The sequence below is a fragment of the Oncorhynchus keta genome, chromosome 27 (genome assembly GCF_023373465.1).
Source record: "Oncorhynchus keta strain PuntledgeMale-10-30-2019 chromosome 27, Oket_V2, whole genome shotgun sequence".
NCBI lineage: Eukaryota > Metazoa > Chordata > Actinopteri > Salmoniformes > Salmonidae > Oncorhynchus > Oncorhynchus keta.
In genome coordinates, this window is record NC_068447.1 from 48,908,009 (window position 1) to 48,927,186 (window position 19,178).

General features: G+C 42.5%; 1 protein-coding gene across 3 annotated transcripts in view; it reads right to left on the reverse strand.

The window, feature by feature from the left end:
* Nucleotides 1-18,800, reverse strand: part of LOC118360235 (agrin-like) — a 409,423-nt gene extending 390,623 nt beyond the window's left edge. For all 3 annotated transcript variants that reach the window (XM_052482562.1, XM_052482563.1, XM_035739526.2), the window contains exons 1-2: nucleotides 18,464-18,800; nucleotides 16,492-16,753 (exon numbers count right to left, since the gene is read on the reverse strand). In XM_052482562.1, coding sequence (XP_052338522.1) covers nucleotides 16,492-16,753; nucleotides 18,464-18,652 — 451 coding nt within the window. In that variant the 5' untranslated portion in view covers nucleotides 18,653-18,800. The remainder of the gene's footprint in view (nucleotides 1-16,491; nucleotides 16,754-18,463) is intronic.
* Between the last annotated feature and the right edge of the window lie 378 nt (nucleotides 18,801-19,178).

Genomic DNA, 19,178 nt, shown 5'->3' on the forward strand with positions numbered 1-19,178 from the left:
TTTTTATTCTGTAAAGCCTTCCTTCTTTTCACGCTGTCATTTAGGTTATTATTGCAGAGTAACTACAATGTTGTTGATCCATCCTCAGTTGTTTTCTCCTATCACAGTCATTAAAATCTGTAACTATTTTAAAGTCAGCATTGACCTCGTGGGGAAGTCCCTGAGCGGTTTCCTTCCTCTCCGGCAACTGAGTTAGGATGGATGCCTGTATCTTTGTAGTGACTGGGTGTATTGATACACCATCCAAAGTGTAATTAATAACTTCACCATGCTCAAAAGGATATTCAATGTCTGCTTTTTATTTTTTTTATCCATCTACCAGTAGGTGCCCTTCTTTGCAAGGCACTCTGGTCGAGCTCAATGGCACAGGAAACTGAGAGCCCAGAACATTTTATATAATGTTGCAAGTTTGCTAGTGCAAGTGTCAGGCCAGACCCAAATTGATACGTTTTAAGTTCTTTGCAGACAGGCCATGCGTAGCCAATAGGATTTATTGGATATTTATTGTTTATCATTATATTTTCTACCTGCAGGCTACAATGTTTTTATTTGTTGGCTTCATGTAGGCTATTTTTACATAGTCGGCAATAGAAGTAACCTTTTATCATTCATTTGGATAAAACTTTGATTTATCACAAGGCAATGATTGAGATATGAAGACATTATTATAAATAAAGTCAGACGGTTGCACAAATGTTTGCATATGAAAACCATAACAGGCACATAGGTCAGTCAAAATTGTAAGATGAATTGGCATTCCACATGAGAAAGGTTGCCGACTCCTCATCTAGCCTATTACCGGCAACGTAGGTTAGCCTGATTAGGTAACAGAACTGTGAGTTTTTGGTTACGGAATTACAAGACAGGGCAATATTTCCTAAACTTACAGAAGACAAATAATTTCTCAAAAACAAAATATATAAGTGTTGATATCAGTTGGCAGGTGTCTTTACGTCAACATTATTTAGTTTTTATGTATTTCTAATACCGTTTAAGACTTTCTAAGCCTCCTTTTCTATCTGATTGAACATAAATCAAAGCCTTGGCTGATTCCACATTTTTAGAATGGAACATTTGACAAAACTGTATATATACACACAATGCCAATCAAAAGTTTGGACACACCTACACATTCAAGGGATTTTCTATATTTTTACTATGTTCTACATTGTAGAATAATAGTGAAGACATCAAAACTATAAAATAACACATTAATAGATTTGTTTTTTATAAATAATGTTTTGTTGCATTTAACTGCTGAAAATGCTGTTATAGAGGCCATTTCCTTAGTAGGTGCCGCGGAGGTCACCGTGTGGGAGAAGTGGGTGCTCAGGATGAGACCTAGTTTCCCACAAAGTACTTACCAGTCGGCGGTCCATTGAAGTGGATTTTTCCCAGTCGTATGTGGTAAATTCCCACTTCCATCTTGGTTACGAACGCACCATGACACTGCCTCATTTAGTACCAGATGACCACTTTATATATTATATACTTATATATTCTAAATGATATTCCTTTTCTTTAGATGTGTGTATTGTTGTGAAATTGTTAGATATTACTGCACTGTTGGAACTAGAAACACAAGTATTTCACGAAACCCGCAATAACATCCGCTAAACACGTGTAAATGACCAGTAAAATTGGACTTGATTTGACTCTCATAAAAGGCACATGTCTGTAGAACGGTACATCTCCACTCTGGAGTAATGTGATGGGCGGTCACTGTTAAGCTCTTGAAGCTAGGGGGCATGATTTTTATGTTTGGAAAAATAACGGACCAGATGCTAGAATATGCATATAATTGACAGATTAGGATAGAAAACACTTTAAAGTTTCCAAAACTGTCAAAATATTGTCTTTGAGTATAACAGAACTGATATTGCAGGCGAAACCCTGAGAAAAATCAAACCAGGAAGTGGCTTCTATTTTGAAAACTCCATGTTCCATAGCCTCCCTTTGCTCCATTTAAAGGGATATCAACCAGATTCCTTTTCCTATCGCTTCGTCAAGGTGTCAAAAGTCTTCAGACATAGTTTCAGGCTTTTATTTTGAAAAATGAGCCAGAAAGATAACATCGCGTCAGGTGGTCACATGAGTTTTGCTCACACAACAGAGTTTGGACAGCTATTGTTTTTCCCTCTCCTACTGATAAAGACATTTGCGGTTGATATATTATCGATTATATATTTTGAAAACAACCTGAGGATTGATTATAAAAACATTTGACATGTTTCTGTGGATATTACGGATATTATTTGGAATTTTCTTCTGCGTTGTCGTGACCGCTCTTTCCTGTGGATTTCTGAACATAAAGCGCCAAACAAACGGAGGTATTTTGGATATAAAATAATCTTTATGGAACAAAAGGAACATTTAATGTGTAACTGGGAGTCTCATGAGTGAAAACACCTGAAGATCAGAAGGTAAACTATTAATTGATTGATTGCTTTTCTGATTTTCGTGACCAAGATATCTGATGCTAAGTGTACTTCATGTTTTGTCATGCAATCGATAATCCTACACAAACGCTTGGATTGCTTTCGCTGTAAAGCATTATTTCAAAAACTGACACAAAAGGTGGATCAACAAAAGGCTAAGCTGTGTTTTGCAATATTGCACTTATGATTTCATGAATATAAATATTTTTTGTCATATTATGTGAATGTTGGCGCTATGCTATTCAGCGGTTGTTGATGACGATTATCCCGCTAAAGGGATGGGTAGCGTCAAGAAGTTAATAAGTAAGCGCAACACAGGGTGCATTGGCCAATTCATTGAAACTTTGGCTTTGGCCTGCTTATATAGAGCGAGTACTAACTGTTTTCTGAAATGCTTTCAAGAGCGAAGTTTGTGATGTGGCTCGAGCACTTTCACGAGGTACAGAAACCCCCTTAAGAACGACAATGGGTGCATATCCACGGCTATAGTAAACCAAAGACTGTACAAAATATAAACATAGCTCTTGAATTTCTTCAGCCCAATCAGAATCAGCTGCTAATGCAGAGGGCAGACAGTGTTGTGTTGTTTCTTTGCATTTCCCTCTTGCTCACTGGGGAGATATTGGTATAAAGTGTCAATATTTTCTCGTTGAGCGTGATGACATACTGTTAACGTTTTATTCTCACTCTATCCATTGGCATTGTAATCTGCTGGGAAAATGAAATGTTCCCAAACTGGAGATTTAAATAATGATGGAGGATCCTCCAATTTGACTCCACCACTCGCCATCACACAGAACAAGTTCCTGGCTGTGCCTCACAAAAGGACAGTTTGAAATGTGCCAATTAAGATTGTTATATTGATTACAACCTGCTCTATTTGTTTTAATAGAATAGTCTGAAATGAAGTGTTTTCAACTCAAGAGGCATAGGCCTACAACGCAGTGTTGGCATAGATTATAGGTCAAGTGTTTTTATTTTGTAAATATACTTTAAGTATTTGAGGACGAATACATGTACCGTTACACCCCTACTGTTTACGCTTTGATGAGCAGACCGCAACAATACTCTGATTCTTCTGAGCCATCATGGTTCCTCTCCTTAATCTGCTATACCCTACCCGACCCTCTCTTTCTCCTTTCCTGAACTTGAGGTTTCTGCTCCAGGGCGGCCCGAGGGTAAATGGGAGAGTCCAAATCGCACTATTCTTTAAGCCTCCTACCACCGTCTGCCCAGTGTCCTGGATCACGCCAGAGAGAAAGGGGAGAAATTAACTGATGTTTGGGACCTTAGGTGTGCACTGACAAGCACGGAACTGGACCCTCAAAGGCTTTGTGACACTGTCAGCGGTGATGGAGAACAGGTGGCTGTAGGGCTAAAATTAAAGGGCCGGGCGTCAACTAAGGCTCTGTCACAATAACGGGCTTCATATCCTTGTCTCCTTTCCTTTGTGAGCACTGATATGTTTTACAACTAGGTCTACTGTGTTAACTGTCACATCATACAGGTCGGGGGAATAATATACCGGCTGCCTACCACAAGCAAGGAAATTATATAACTGTCAAGAGATATGTAGCTAGGTATACAATCTGACAGGTGTGTTTTGTTTATGTATTTATTCCATATGAAATGTTGTTAGTCACACAGCAATTCAAAAAAGTTGCCAAACAACAAAGGGGTTAAAACGCAGCCAGGCATTCTCAAAGGGAACCCTGTTTGACTCATTCTACCTGTTTCTCACAATCTCACCCATGTAAACACACAATCCCCATGTGCATCAAACACCCCCCTCTCTCCCTTATTAAACCAAGGATAATGGCTCCTTGACACAAAGAAAATAAAGTTCATGCTCTAATAATATTGTGGCTTAGGAGCGCTGTCAGGGAAATTGCAAGATTATGTTATAATGCTTGTATTGCATTATAATGGTTGTTTTATTCGACAGAATACAGTATTGTTTACTATTGTGTGTGTGTGTGTTCTACTGAGGATGGGCCTCTCTATGAGATAACACTGACAGAGGAGATTTACGATGTCTTTGGGTGATAAAACCTAAAGAGCATTCCAGAGAACATGAGTTCATGTTTCTGCTCTATACAGTACCAGGAAGAGATGGTTCTAGTTTGGAGTCTTAACCTTGTAAACATTCTATGTATCTGTTGTTAAGTCATGTAAATTGAAAGGGATGTATCTTGGCTATAAAAGACCTTTGTATTTTTGTTTTATCTCTCTCAGCGGATCATTAGAAATGGTGAATCGTTGAAAGTCATTGCTATTGCAAAGCTCTTATTAAAGATTTAGTTTAAGTATAACTCTGACTTGTGTGATAAGTTTGTCCCTCCTTATTTGATAGTAAAGAAATTAACCCCCAGAGCGCCAAGCACTTCCACACTCATCAGGGCGAGAGAGAGAGAGAGCGTGCAGAGGACCAGACTATGCTAAGGTGCTGCAAGGTAGATTTAATTTCAGATCCCTGATCTACTGAGAGTGGAGCTTCAGCAAGCAGACCCAAAACACAGCAGCGATGACTGCTGGTAATCCAGCGAGTGTAAACAGCCTTGACTGCGATCTGACATGTTGAGGGCCTTCTGTATGACTGGAGCAGGACTCTCCTATCTGTTATCATTTTCATCAACGATACTGTTGGTGGAACACCAGTTGAGGGGCAAGCCTAAGGTGTTGATGGAACCACGTGTCCATATTGTGCCCTCGTCTGAGTACAATCACATCCATCCTGGAAGAGTTCATTATTTTTATCAATTCAATAGTACAATGTTTGTCTGATTTCTTCCCACAATGTACTACATAAGAAGAGGTTGATTGTAGCCTAATATTGGCGGGCGATACTTATACTCCAAGTGCACTATGATATTGAGTATCAGCATTTAAATTCCAATTACTGAGAGTGACACTGGACATGTTGCTAAATGGAGCTCATGCATATGATTATGTACGGTGCGATGCCATGCATAAATAGGTGTATTATCTATACTCAAACTGAGTGACAGAAGGTCCTGCTCCTAACAGCCTGTTTAAGTAATGCCGGTGTATGTGTGTATGGCTCTGTGTGTGTGCGCGTGTGTATTCACAACCTTGCGCATGTGTGCATGTGTGTTGAGTTCATTATTATCAGAGTATAGAAAAGGGGCCTGTCCTCTTGAGTACAGACGAAGTCAAAGCCAATTTAGTGCACAACACTGTACAGGAGCTGCTCTCCTCCATCCTGTATCTTCCCTCCACGAAAGTCACTAACGCGCAAAGAAGAGAGAGAACCCTGGCAAAAAGACTAAGGTGGAGGGGAGGCAAAGAGGGGCAGAGGGGGACAAAATAGTCTTGGGAGAGGGAGAGAAAGCAAGGAGAAATCACTAACTTCATCCATTGTCTCCATGTAAATTTGCCCTGATCAAGATTCCGCTAGCATCCTGGCAGCCAGTTCAATCTGCAAAGACATGGCTATGCAGAGAGGGAGGGACAGAGGGAGGGACAGAGGGAGGGACAGAGGTTGGGACACTATGAGGTCCCAAAGAAGGGCACACACACATCCAAATGACAACACACCAACCCTTCAGTTTCATTCAAATAGAGGGTCAGAGGCTAGCTGTTGCCTCCACATAAGCCTTGCAACAGGCCATTCTACTGACAATGTTTGTCTATGGAGATTGCATGGCAGTGTGCTCAATTTTATACACCAGTCAGCAACGGGTGTGGCTGAAATAGCCGAATCCACTCATTTGAAGGGCTGTCGACATACTTTTGTATATATAGTGTATTTGTCGTCTTAAGAAGGAAGATGTTAAAGGTTTTTCCATTTATGTTTTGAAGTTGGACTTTTAGCACGTATAGCATGTTAGCACATAGGGCACACCAATTGTTGTCACCTAATTATTCAGTATGTGTTACACGTGTGCTGGCTTGTCCATCTTGTTAGTCCGAAGGTTTTTCACCTGTGCTGGCCCAGTTGATATTTAAGAGTGGCAGGCCCAGTGCTCCACTTCAGAGAACATTCCCTTGTCTGATCTTCCCCATTTTTGTTTTGCTCAACTTTTTTATTTGCTTCCTGTCTAAGTTTGGTGAGGGTTTATCATTCGTTTACCTCTTCTTGGGCAAATTTAGTGTCGGCTTATTGTGGGTGTCTTAGGTCCCAGTTGTTGCTAGTAAACTTTCAGTAGACACCCCCATGAGTGTCTTTCAGAACCCCTCCTAAAACCCCACCTGGTTCATTTTGGTTGTTGTCAGTGACTGTTAGTTCCCCCTTCTGTTCGAGCGACATGTTTGGTTCTTGCTGGGGAACGTAACACTGATCAACCATACATAAAAGTGAGAAGGGTGCAGCTGCAGCCCAGAATTCAGGGTGTTCCTGAATCTGCAGGAACCCCTCTTTATACACTGACAAACATATAAACCCAACATGCAACAATCTCTGAGTTACAGTTCATTAATTAGGCCCTGGTCACAGATGGATCAGAAAACCAGTCAGTATCTGGTGTGACCATCATTTGCTTCTTGCAGTGCGACATCTTCACATAGAGTTGATCAAGCTGTTGATTGTGGCCTGTGGAATGTTGTCCCACTCTTCTTCAATGGCTCTGTGAAGTTGCTGGATATTGGCGGGAACTGGAACAGGCTGAAGTACAAGTCGATCCAGAGCATCCCAAACATGCTCAATGGGTGACATGTCTGGTGAGTATGCAGGCAATGGAAGAACTGGTATACCCCCACCATAACACACATTGTTCACCACGTTGACATCAGCAAAACTGCTCGCTCACACAACGCCATACACACTGTCTGCCATCTGCCTGGGTTAATCTGTGAAGAGACACTTCTCCAGCATGCCAGTGGCCATCGAAATTGAACATTTGCCCACTGAAGTTGGTTACAACGCCGAACTGCAGTCAGGTCACAACCCTGGTGAGAACGACGAGCACGCAGAAGAGCTTCCCCGAGGTGGTTTGACAGTTTGTGCAGAAATTCTTTGGTTGTGCAAACCCACAGTTTCATCAGCTGTCCGGGTGGCTGGTCTCAGGCGATCCTGCATGCGGAAGAAGCCATATGTGGTCGTCCTGGGTTGGTGTGATTACACATGATCTGTGGTTGTGAGGCCGATTGGACGTACTGCCAAATTCTCTAAAACGGAGGCGGCTTATGGTAGAGAACTGAACAGTCAATTCTCAGGCAACAGCTCTGGTGGACATTTCTGCAGTCAGCATGCCAATTGCACGCTCCCTCAAAACTTGAGACATCTGTGACATTGTGTTGTATGACAAAACTGCACATTTTAGAGTGGCCTTTTATTGTCCCCAGCACAAGGTGCACCTGTGTAATGAGCATGTTGTTCAATCTGCTTCTTGATATGCCACACCTGGCAGACGAATGGATTATCTTGCCAAAGGACAAATTCTCTAACTAACAGGGATGTAAACACATTTGTGCAAAAACTGGGCGCTCCAGTACAGTAGATGGCGGTAATGCACCATAACATTGGATGCCAACCCGCAGATAAACCCCACTGAAATAGAGGTGGAGGGGGCGACAACGGTAGCTAGCTATAGCCAGTACACACCAGTAGTGTTCTTCGCTCCAGCTTGTCGGGCACTATTTTCCCACAGTTCTGTTAATGAAGGCGAGGACAGGTGTTCATCAGGTGGGAGAAAAGGATACTGTATGCTAGCTTAGCCAGCTAGTCCTAAGGAAGACTCTGGTACACAGCAGCAGGTGGGAGGCGGGGGTGACGCTGCTTGCTAGCTAACTAGAAAGCTAGTTCGCACACAATGTTGTTAGCACATGGCGTCGCCCCTGCATCCTGCCCGCTGTGTACCGGAGTCAATTTGCTGAGGCAATAGATAGAAACCGAATGAAGTTAACAAAATTGTGGTGGCAAACAGCTTTGAAATCAGCATATTTTGCTTTGTGGCTTGCATATTATCACAGACAAAGTACCAGGGTAGTGAATTGCTGTAAGCTAGCAACTACTGGTATCGTCTCGCATTATATTGTGTTCTAGCCTGTATGGACATTGTTTTGCAAGCAGTAATTAACAGTTTAAAACTTTCTACATTCCATGCCGCATTATTCAAGCGTGTCAACCTCTGTGCAGCATGAGTGGGGAGCTAACATGTTGCTGCCCATACTTCCAGTGCAGGCTAAGTGGGGAGCTAACATGATGCTGTCCAGACTTCCAGTGCAGCATGAGTGGGGAGCTAACATGATGCTGCCCAGACTTCCAGTGCAGGCTAAGTGGGGAGTTAACATGATGCTGCCCAGTCTTCCAGTGCGGCTAAGTGGGGAGCTAACATGATGCTGCCCAGACTTCCAGTGCAGGCTAAGTGGGGAGCTAACATGATGCTGCCCAGACTTCCAGTGCAGGCTAAGTGGGGAGCTAACATGATGCTGCCCAGACTTCCAGTGCAGGCGAAGTGGAGCAGGTATGGTGCTTTGCACTACAAATGGGACATCGGCTGCAATGATAAGAGTTGATCCTTGAGAGACATTCGACAGAAGTATTGAAAGTAACAAAAATTCAAAAACCACATTGTTTTTCATGTTTTTATACCGTGCAACACCAGTCGTCACTATGACAATGAGCACACTATCTAATGGGACCAGCTACAATTTGGCGTTATATCATGTGCAAGTAGATTGATGACTTTAATTAGCTGATGTGGATTTTGAGACGGCGGAAATTGTTCACATTTTAACTGTTTGTAATGTTCTTACATATGGCCGCGTTGTTTAGAATTGTAGTGCAGTATGTTTGACCTTCTAGTATGCAAATGACAGGCCTTGTTCATCAGACAGGAAAACAGTGCTAATATTTGCAGGCAGCCAAAGCACAGGCTTCTATCCAATTAGTCCAAGGGGACAAAAGAGCATGCAGAAAGCGGGTAGAGACGTTGAACGTGCCGTAGAAACTGTAAAATGGTGTCAACCCCCAAATGGCTGACATTGCCATATAGTAATGTCTATGGCGAGGTTCTCCGGAGTGAGACAGGTTTGGAGTTAGCGAATGGTGAGTGAGGAGGAGTGCATCGATATGAAGGGTGGGTTTGGGTACACCGCCGGCAGTAGGCTAGTCTATGATGAGTCCTTCCTTTTGGCGAACATTTTCAGAGATTCTACTTTCCCACAGAAATGCCAGGAGCCTTGTTGCAGGTGTGGAACTCAATCAGTCGTTGTTTGGCTGGGCTTCCCACACTCCTGGAGTGAAACTAAAGCAACAAGATGAGAATGAGGTCCACAGTTCAACATGATCACGTACCACATTAAGATGTCTTCTGTCTGCTTTTTTAATCACTTTTTGGAAACCAAGAACAGATAACACTCGATTTTTTACAGAAACCCACTACACAGGGGAACACTGGGAGAGAGCCACTGGAGAGTTGGTAACCCCGGGAGGAGCAGTGGAGCGTCTCGCTGGCTGGTCTTGGAAAGACTTCATCTCAGTGTGGATAATAAAGGGCCCAACACGAAGCAGGGGAGCTGCTGGCCTGATTCACTCTCAAATTCTCCCTACAGCACCCCTCAGTTTCTCACTCGCACTCCCTTTCCCTCTCTCAATTCTCGCTGCTGCACCTGATTTTCTCTTGCTCAATTCCCCCTTCATATACACTGCCATTTCCCTCTCTCGTTTTTTAATTGCACCCCTCTCTTTCTCTCCATTTCTTTCAAATTTCTCCCCGCTGCACCCCTCGCTCACTCTTGTTCCCCCTAATTTTCAAACCGCCTCATGTTTTCCCCACTCTTCTTTTCATATAACCCTCTGTTTCTCCTTCTTTCCCCCACACTTCTCTGTACGTTCTACTCCACCTCTCATTTTGTTTTATGTCACCCTCTCTCCCTCTGTCGCACCTACCCTCACTCTCTCCTCTCTCTGTCAAGTGCTGTGCATCAGTGGACAGTCTGTGTGACTGATGGAACCATGTTGACTGCAAACAGAAGCCTGCTGCTCCATCTTCAAGTGATCAATGCACTGTGTGCTACAAGTGACTATGTTCGCATTCACCTTCAATGGGCTGTGCTTTACTTCCTAAGAACTACAGCCTATGCTATGACATATTTTAGAGATGAAAATATAGTGTGTTAAAAGAGAACCAGTGTGTGTGTGTGTTTGTCACTGAGACGCCGTAAGTCAGATATCTCTGTTTTCCTCTGAAAGCCATCACTTCCTTGCCATTATTGGCTAAAAACAACAGGATCGGCAACTACTGCAGCGAGCCAAATCTCTTGGCTCAGGGGGGCCGGTGGGTGGGCGCACACACACACACACACACACACACACGATAAAGAGGGACAGAGAAAGCGAGAGAGAGAAAAATATGTAAGGAGGAACATTCCTGAGGCCTCAGAGAAAGCTGCTGTAACGCTGTAGATGGGTGCCATCTCAGGGCCTTGTCATCACACTCCCTATTAAGAAATTATATCGCTGCACAGTGTGACATGCACATGTGTGCTTGGCCAACACACACACTCTCGAGGGCAGCTCCATCGCAATTTACGATCGAAGTCTTGCTCGATGGGGTGTGACCTATACACGTCATGAGTCATCTTGTCAAGGGCAGCATTTTCACTTTTGGATGAATAGCGTGCCCAGAGTGAGCTGCCTCCTACTCTGTCCCAGATGCTAATATATACATATTATTATTAGTATTGGATATAAAACACTCTGAAGTTTCTAAATCTGTTTGAATGATGTCTGTGAGTATAACAGAACTCATATGGCAGGCTAAAACCTGAGAATGAATCCAAACAGGAAGTGGGAAATCTGAGTTTTGTAGTTTTTGAACTCAGACCCTATCGAATACGCGTCGAGATACGGGTTATTTAGCACTTCCCAAGGCTTCCACTAGATGTCAACCATCTTTACAACCTTGTTTCAGGCTTCTACTGTGAGGTGGGAGCGAATGAGAGCTGTTTGACTAAGGAGTCTGGCAGCAGCCTCGTTCTCAGTCACGCGCATTCACATGAGAGGTATCTCTTGTTCCATTGCTTTTCTACAGACAATGGAATTCTCCGGTTGGAACATTATTGAACATTTATGATAAAAACATCCTAAAGATTGTTTCTATACTTAGTTTGACAAGATTCTTCGACCTGTAATATAACTTTTTGAACTTTTCGTCCGACGTTCGGCTGGACCTGAACGCGCGTTTGGATTTGTTTACGAACCGCCCTAACAAAATAAACTATTTGGACATAAATGGACATTATCGAACAAAACAAATATTTATTGTGGAACTGCGATTCCTGGGAGTGCATACTGATGAAGATCATCAAAGGTAAGTGAATATTCATAATGCTATTTCTGACTCATGTTGACGACCCAATATGGCGGATATCTTTTTGGCTGCTTCATGTGGTTCTCTGCAAAACCACAGCATGTTTTTGAACTACTGAACATAACACACCAATGTAAAATGAGATTTCTGGATATACAGTGCCTTGCGAAAGTATTCGGCCCCCTTGAACTTTGCGACCTTTTGCCACATTTCAGGCTTCAAACATAAAGATATAAAACTGTATTTTTTTGTGAAGAATCAACAACAAGTGGGACACAATCATGAAGTGGAACGACATTTATTGGATATTTCAAGCTGTTTTAACAAATCAAAAACTGAAAAATTGGGCGTGCAAAATTATTCAGCCCCTTTACTTTCAGTGCAGCAAACTCTCTCCAGAAGTTCAGTGAGGATCTCTGAATGATCCAATGTTGACCTAAATGACTAATGATGATAAATGCAATCCACCTGTGTGTAATCAAGTCTCCGTATAAATGCACCTGCACTGTGATAGTCTCAGAGGTCCATTAAAAGCGCAGGGAGCATCATGAAGAACAAGGAACACACCAGGCAGGTCCGAGATACTGTTGTGAAGAAGTTTAAAGCCGGATTTGGATACAAAAAGATTTCCCAAGCAGCACTGTGCAAGCGATAATATTGAAATGGAAGGAGTATCAGACCACTGCAAATCTACCAAGACCTGGCCGTCCCTCTAAACTTTCAGCTCATACAAGGAGAAGACTGATCAGAGATGCAGCCAAGAGGCCCATGATCACTCTGGATGAACTGCAGAGATCTACAGCTGAGGTGGGAGACTCTGTCCATAGGACAACAATCAGTCGTATATTGCACAAATCTGGCCTTTATGGAAGAGTGGCAAGAAGAAAGCCATTTCTTAAAGATATCCATAAAAAATGTTGTTTAAAGTTTGCCACAAGCCACCTGGGAAACACACCAAACATGTGGAAGAAGGTGCTCTGGTCAGATGAAACCAAAATTGAACTTTTTGGCAACAATGCAAAACGTTATGTTTGGCGTAAAAGCAACACAGCTCATCACCCTGAACACACCATCCCCACTGTCAAACATGGTGGTGGCAGCATCATGGTTTGGGCATGCTTTTCTTCAGCAGGGACAGGGAGGATGGTTAAAATTGATGGGAAGATGGATGGAGCCAAATACAGGACCATTCTGGAAGAACCTGATGGAGTCTGCAAAAGACCTGAGACTGGGACGGAGATTTGTCTTCCAACAAGACAATGATCCAAAACATAAAGCAAAATCTACAATGGAATGGTTCAAAAATAAACATATCCAGGTGTTAGAATGGCCAAGTCAAAGTCCAGACCTGAATCCAATCGAGAATCTGTGGAAAGAACTGAAAACTGCTGTTCACAAATGCTCTCCATCCAACCTCACTGAGCTCGAGCTGTTTTGCAAGGAGGAATGGGAAAAAAATTCAGTCTCTCGATGTGCAAAACTGATAGACATACCCCAAGCGACTTACAGCTGTAATCGCAGCAAAAGGTGGCGCTACAAAGTATTAACTTAAGGGGGCTGAATAAGTTTGCACGCCCAATTTTTAAATGTGTATGTAAACATCCGACTTCAACTGTACATACATACATGACTGTTCAACAGTTTGAGGTCACTGAGAAATTCTTGTTTTCCATGAAAACATACATGAAATTAGTTGAAAAATGAAATATAGTCAAGACGTTGACAAGGTTAAATAATTAATTTTAATCTAAATAATAATTGTGTCTTTAAAACTGCTTTCGTCAAAGAATCCTCCATTTGCAGCAATTACAACCTTGCAGACCTTTGGCATTCTATTTGTCTATTTGTTGAGGTAATCTGAAGAGATTTTACCCCATGCTTCTACACCATGCTTCCTGAAGAACCTCCCACGTATTGCCCAGCAACAGCCCCGAAACCTGAAGGATCTGGAGAAGGTCTGTATGGAGGAGTGGGCCAAAATCCCTGCTGTAGTGTGTGCAAACCTGGTCAAGAACTACAGGAAACGTATGATCTTTGTAATTGCAAACAAAGGTTTCTGTACCAAATATTAAGTTCTGCTTTTCCGATGTATCAAATACTTATGTCATGCAATAAAATGCACATTAATTACTTAAAGATCATACAATGTGATTTTCTGGATTTTTGTTTTAGATTCCGTCTCTCACAGTTGAAGTGTACCAATGATAAAAATTACAGACCTCTACATGCTTTGTAAGTAGGAAAACCTGCAAAATCGGCAGTGTATCAAATACTTGTTCTCCCCACTGTCGATATTCCATTCAAATTCTGCAGTTTCCAAATACAATAGTCATTTACAAGATTAACAATGTCTACACTGTATTTCTGATCAATTTGATGTTATTTTTAAGGACAAAACGTGTTTTTCTTTCACAGTCAAGGATATTTCTAAGTGACCCCAAACTTTTGAACGGTAGTGTACATTCTGCCCTTTTCTCTTAATTCAGACTCTAAATTGCCTTTGAGGGCCCAGTAAACAGAGATAAAACGTTGGGAGTGGGTCAAATATGGAGCTGTGCTTGTAATAGCGGCGGGTGTTTACAGAGGACTTGTAAACACTCCTTTGGGGGGGGGGGGCTGCTGTTAGTGAGATAAAAGCATTTCTTGCGTGATCCCGTGCAAGGTTTTGGAGTGGCCCGTACTGCGGCACTGAAGTGCTGTGGAGCGAGTGCGAAACATGATGCCTCCAGGCATCTAGCTACACCGTGGAGCTTTAGGAGCACTTCCCGACCGTGAGATAATAATAATAATAATATATGCCATTTAGCTGACGCTTTTATCCAAAGCGACTTACTGCCAAGCAAAACATATATCCTCAGCATTCCAAGTGAACATTTCCTCACTATCTCTTCCTCGCTCTTTCCACTTCATTCGCACTTATCCTCTCTCTCCCCATGCATGTTACACAAAGACTCTTTCCTCCCCACCTAGCTCCGCTAGGCATCCCTGGGCCTCTCCTAGCTGTGGAAATGTCAAGAATGGGAAGAAAGAGGATACACTGAGCGCAGAGGCAGGTAGAGCCTTGTCCGACTGTCCTAACATCCCCAGTCTTCTCGATGGGTGGTTGGCTGCTCACAGAGGATGGGATCCAAATTGACTATCTTAATTAAAGACTTTGCAACTTTGAAGCCTCAGAGCTCATTCTTCAGAGGAATGCCAATCAATCGCCTGGCTGAAATGGGTCCCGGGAAAAAAACAAATCTGGATTTGTATCTAATGCAATATGTTACAATTTCAAATACATTGCGAGTTTCATAAGGTTTCATTGAAACGGGACACGAAAGCATATGTTCTATCTTCACTAGTCCACACATTATTTTATTTTTTTGCAGTAGCATGAATAACACTAGGCCCCCTTGCTGGTTATGTGAAATATTGGGCTACTCTGGCCATGCTAAGAACCTCTTCAAACACAAGGCACCCACAACAAAAAAGGACACATTCTAGATCTATTTAGTAGTTGCTATAGAGCGAAGAAACTCCCCTCTTCGCAACAAAAATAAATAAATAAAAATAAAAACACGTAAAAAAGGTACAAAAAAGGTTAGCAGGTTAGCAGTTTCTTGCTTAGACAGACAAGCAAATTCATTTTTGCGTGCCAAACTCAACCAAACTCTATAAGCAAACTGTGACCATTGGAATCACCTGCTGTCATGCACCGACTGTTTTCCCTGGTATTTGAGGCCTTCTTATGAAGTCTTACTTTGACCAACATTGTCACGCACTAGCTGAACAGCAACAAGCAATGCTTGATGGCAGAGGTCAGATAGGGGCATAGTCACAGACTCATTAGTCACGGGTATGGGTCTTCTTACAGTGGCTGACAAATGGGTTCTCTACAAAAAATACCAAGAGGCAAACCTTTTCAATTAACTCTTACTGCCGTGGGGACGTTTTCGGTATCTACGGCTACGGCTGGCTAAAATGTATTATTTGTGTCCTATTTTCTCCCAAACTCAGGAAGCTCCTCGAAAACTGTTCTCAATTTCAGACAAGTCTCATCTATTCATTCGTTCTCCACTTCAGTTTCCACCTGCTACCGACTCTGCCTCTGTTTAGATAAAATGAGAAAGGCACCAAGGCTTTGCCACTAACAGTGATGTGAACATAACGTTCAACTGCTAAAAGTGTGTGAGAAATGTCATCCCCAGTAAATAACTCAAAGCCCAGGGTTATATGTAAAAAGACTTAAGGAGCTCCCCTGACTACATAAAACGTCCCACTGACAAGGGTCAAAGGTTAGAGTTCAAGCCTCAGGGAGGTCATTTACTGTCTCTGAAGGTGTTCATCAAAGGGGACACTGTCTACCTCCTTGAGGGCTGACAGATCATTGAAGGGCCGCACCACATTCACCATGACAACCAACATGCTTAGACACTCAGGTGTCCCAATTTGTCTGAGTACTGGGAAACAGAGTTATGGGTGTAACCCTACAGCTATGAGATTTCAGACACCACCTACTTGTGATGAGCAGGGATTGTGATGCCTAGCTTTACAATGTGACTGCCCAATACAACTGTCAGAATAACCTTAAAATAATCACATTAACTAGCAGGTGGCAATAGCAATTGCAGGTAGCAATTTCCATGAAATTGACTCCTCTTGGGCTAATGTGTGAAGGTTTAGCAACAACACATTCAGTTCACCTGGCTGGCACTTGTAGCCAAATTAGATGGGACACTTTGAGAGGGGGTGTCTATTCCATACAGTCCTGTTGAGACAACAAAATAGCGGCTTACCGTCCACACAGTGCTCCACCTCCTCCAGGTTACGCAGGGTAATCCTCATCAGGCTGGAGTTGAGCATCAGCTCATTCTTGTGCGTTGGCCACATGAACTCCGGAGCCAGGTTGACAAAGAAAATGCGCGTGTCGCCAGTGGCAACCTGGTTGTCGCAGACCTCAGGGTCCCCAAAGCCACCAATCATCACCTTGTTTTCACCGTCCAAAAGAACCTCGCCATTGACCATGGTCTTTCCTTTCAGGTACCGCCATACCCTCACCTTTACCAAGGCCATGGAGAAAGACAGTGGGGGGGGGGTTTAGCTCTGTATTGAGGCTTTAACGGTAGACTGAACAAGATGACATCATTAACAGGATATGATGTCTGCAAGAGGAACGTTGTCATATGGTTTATGATGTCATTTTGCAGTCTAACTTAAAGCAAACATTTAATAGCAAAAGTATTTTGCAATAATTTTAGTCAAACAAATATATTTCAGCCAGGACTCCAGGACTAATCTAAAGTATTGCATGGACTTATTCTCCAAAGCACTTACTGTAATACAAATGTAAAAAGGGCCAAATTGTATACATCACAGAGTAACAGGGTTGAATAATGACTTTACTTTCCTGGACAACATCTCCTAAACCATAATCTTATTTCCAACAGAAGACTTTGCATATTCATTGGTAGGTTTTCATTTCACTTTATGGGCTGGTGTCATTTGGTGGTCCAGATCCCAAAATGGAACAACTTATCTACATCCCAAATCATGAGCCAAGGAACCATATACCAACCAACAGGTTGCAGATCTGGAAGAGCACCGACTGCCACTGCTTTTTTTAAATTTACAATGAATGACCAAAGGAATTTCTCAATGATAGACAATGCGGAGGGGTTTGTGGCGGACTGTTAATTGCAGGATTGGCTTCTGTCATTGGAATAACTTGTTTGCAGCCCTTTTAATCTTAATGCAGCACAAGAAGCTTTTCACGCACCAATTTGAATATGTATTTATCCATCTGTTAACAGTGCACGTTACTACATGATTTTGCAACCAAGGCATCAGAATCTCAGGTGCAACCTACTGCCAGTGTGCCCTAGAGCAAGGCCCTTTAACCCATAACCTGCTGCAGGGCTTTGTGACTGACCCCATGCTGCTTCCAGCCTCTAGTCTGTTGTGTCTGCAGAGTTAGGGATAACACAAGATCGCAAAATATTCATTCTGTATATTTATCTTTATGTATTTTTATAATCTTTATCCTATTAGTATAATGGTTTGTCATGTTTGCAAAAAAAAAGTGTAGGTTATTGCTTCCAGAGAGATGCATACCGTTTTCAACATACCACGAAATGGACCACTGACGATACAAACGGATGCAGTTTGCAGGTCGGTCAAGGGCACTGGCAGGTGGTTCACAACATGTTTGAGATGATTAAGTGGCAGTACGTCCAGTAGCTATATAATTGATGGTTGATGGTTGATTGATGGTTGATAATTGATGGTAAAAACTTTAATGAACACGTAAGATATGGATCTTTAGTGTTGTGCTCCGTGACAAGGTAATTGTCAAATACTACCTCATGTCTATAAATAAAGAAAGTCTGAAGAACCGCAAATGTAACGCGGTATAGCTAATTCAAGCGTTTAAATCATTAGAGCTCAATTGACCTTCCCTTTGAATACAAATCTTTGTGTTCCCTATGTATGTATAAAAGGGTTTATTATCCTAAAATGCGTAATAAAAGTAGTTTGTTGAAAGGGGCGATATTGTTACTTATTTGTTCAACTTTTGCACTGATTCGAATGAACACAAATGAACAAAATATTCCAAATGAAAAGTGGGCTGGTATTTGACAGGTGCCCCCTTGGCGTTACATGTAATCCTACCCTACTTAAACATGTGATACGTTGTAACGTTTTCAACGCGACTGTGTTCAAGACGGAGATTGAGCATCAACAGAACTCTATCAACTCACTCAGACGTACCTTGCATGAGTAGGTATTGTGCACTGGGTCCATGTTCATGATTTCTTCAACGGTGCCAGTCAGAACCACGTTCGCCTCCTCTTCCCTTTTCTCCAAATCTTCCTCCGGGCAACTTTCATGACCCCGTTGACAGAAAACCGCGACTATCATCAATGCCCACCCGTACAAGTGAGTTTGTTCTGAACCCATGGTCAAAAAAACGGAGAACAAAAAGTTGCGGACGAAATTAAATCTCTGCGACGCAAAGTAGCCTAGAAATTGATGTTGCAGCAATACTCGATATTTCGGTTAGAGCAAATGCTTCTGATTTCCCTACTGACCACGAATCTCCCAGTTTCAGCCAGAACTCATGCATCTACTGCGTCGGGGCCAAGCTGCCTGACTGGGAGCCGGCAGGGAGAGAAACGGGTTCTCTCTCGAGGAATGCGCTACACTTCAGCCTCTCGATTCTTTCGCAGTCACCCCTTCTGATTTGCATGCAGTCTGAATTGTTGACACGACTGGTGAAGGGGACCTTCGTTTTCAGGAACGCTGCCGAAAGTGGTGTAAAACGCCACCCTTCGGAGAAAGGACGCGTCCAATAGAACAAGTGTAGAACCAAAAAGGGATTGCACTGTGACAATGAAGTAGTCTATGCCTATATTCTTTAGTTATAGCCTAATCTAAACTATAAAATAACCATTTACAAACAGTCCAGAACTGGAAATAAAGTACA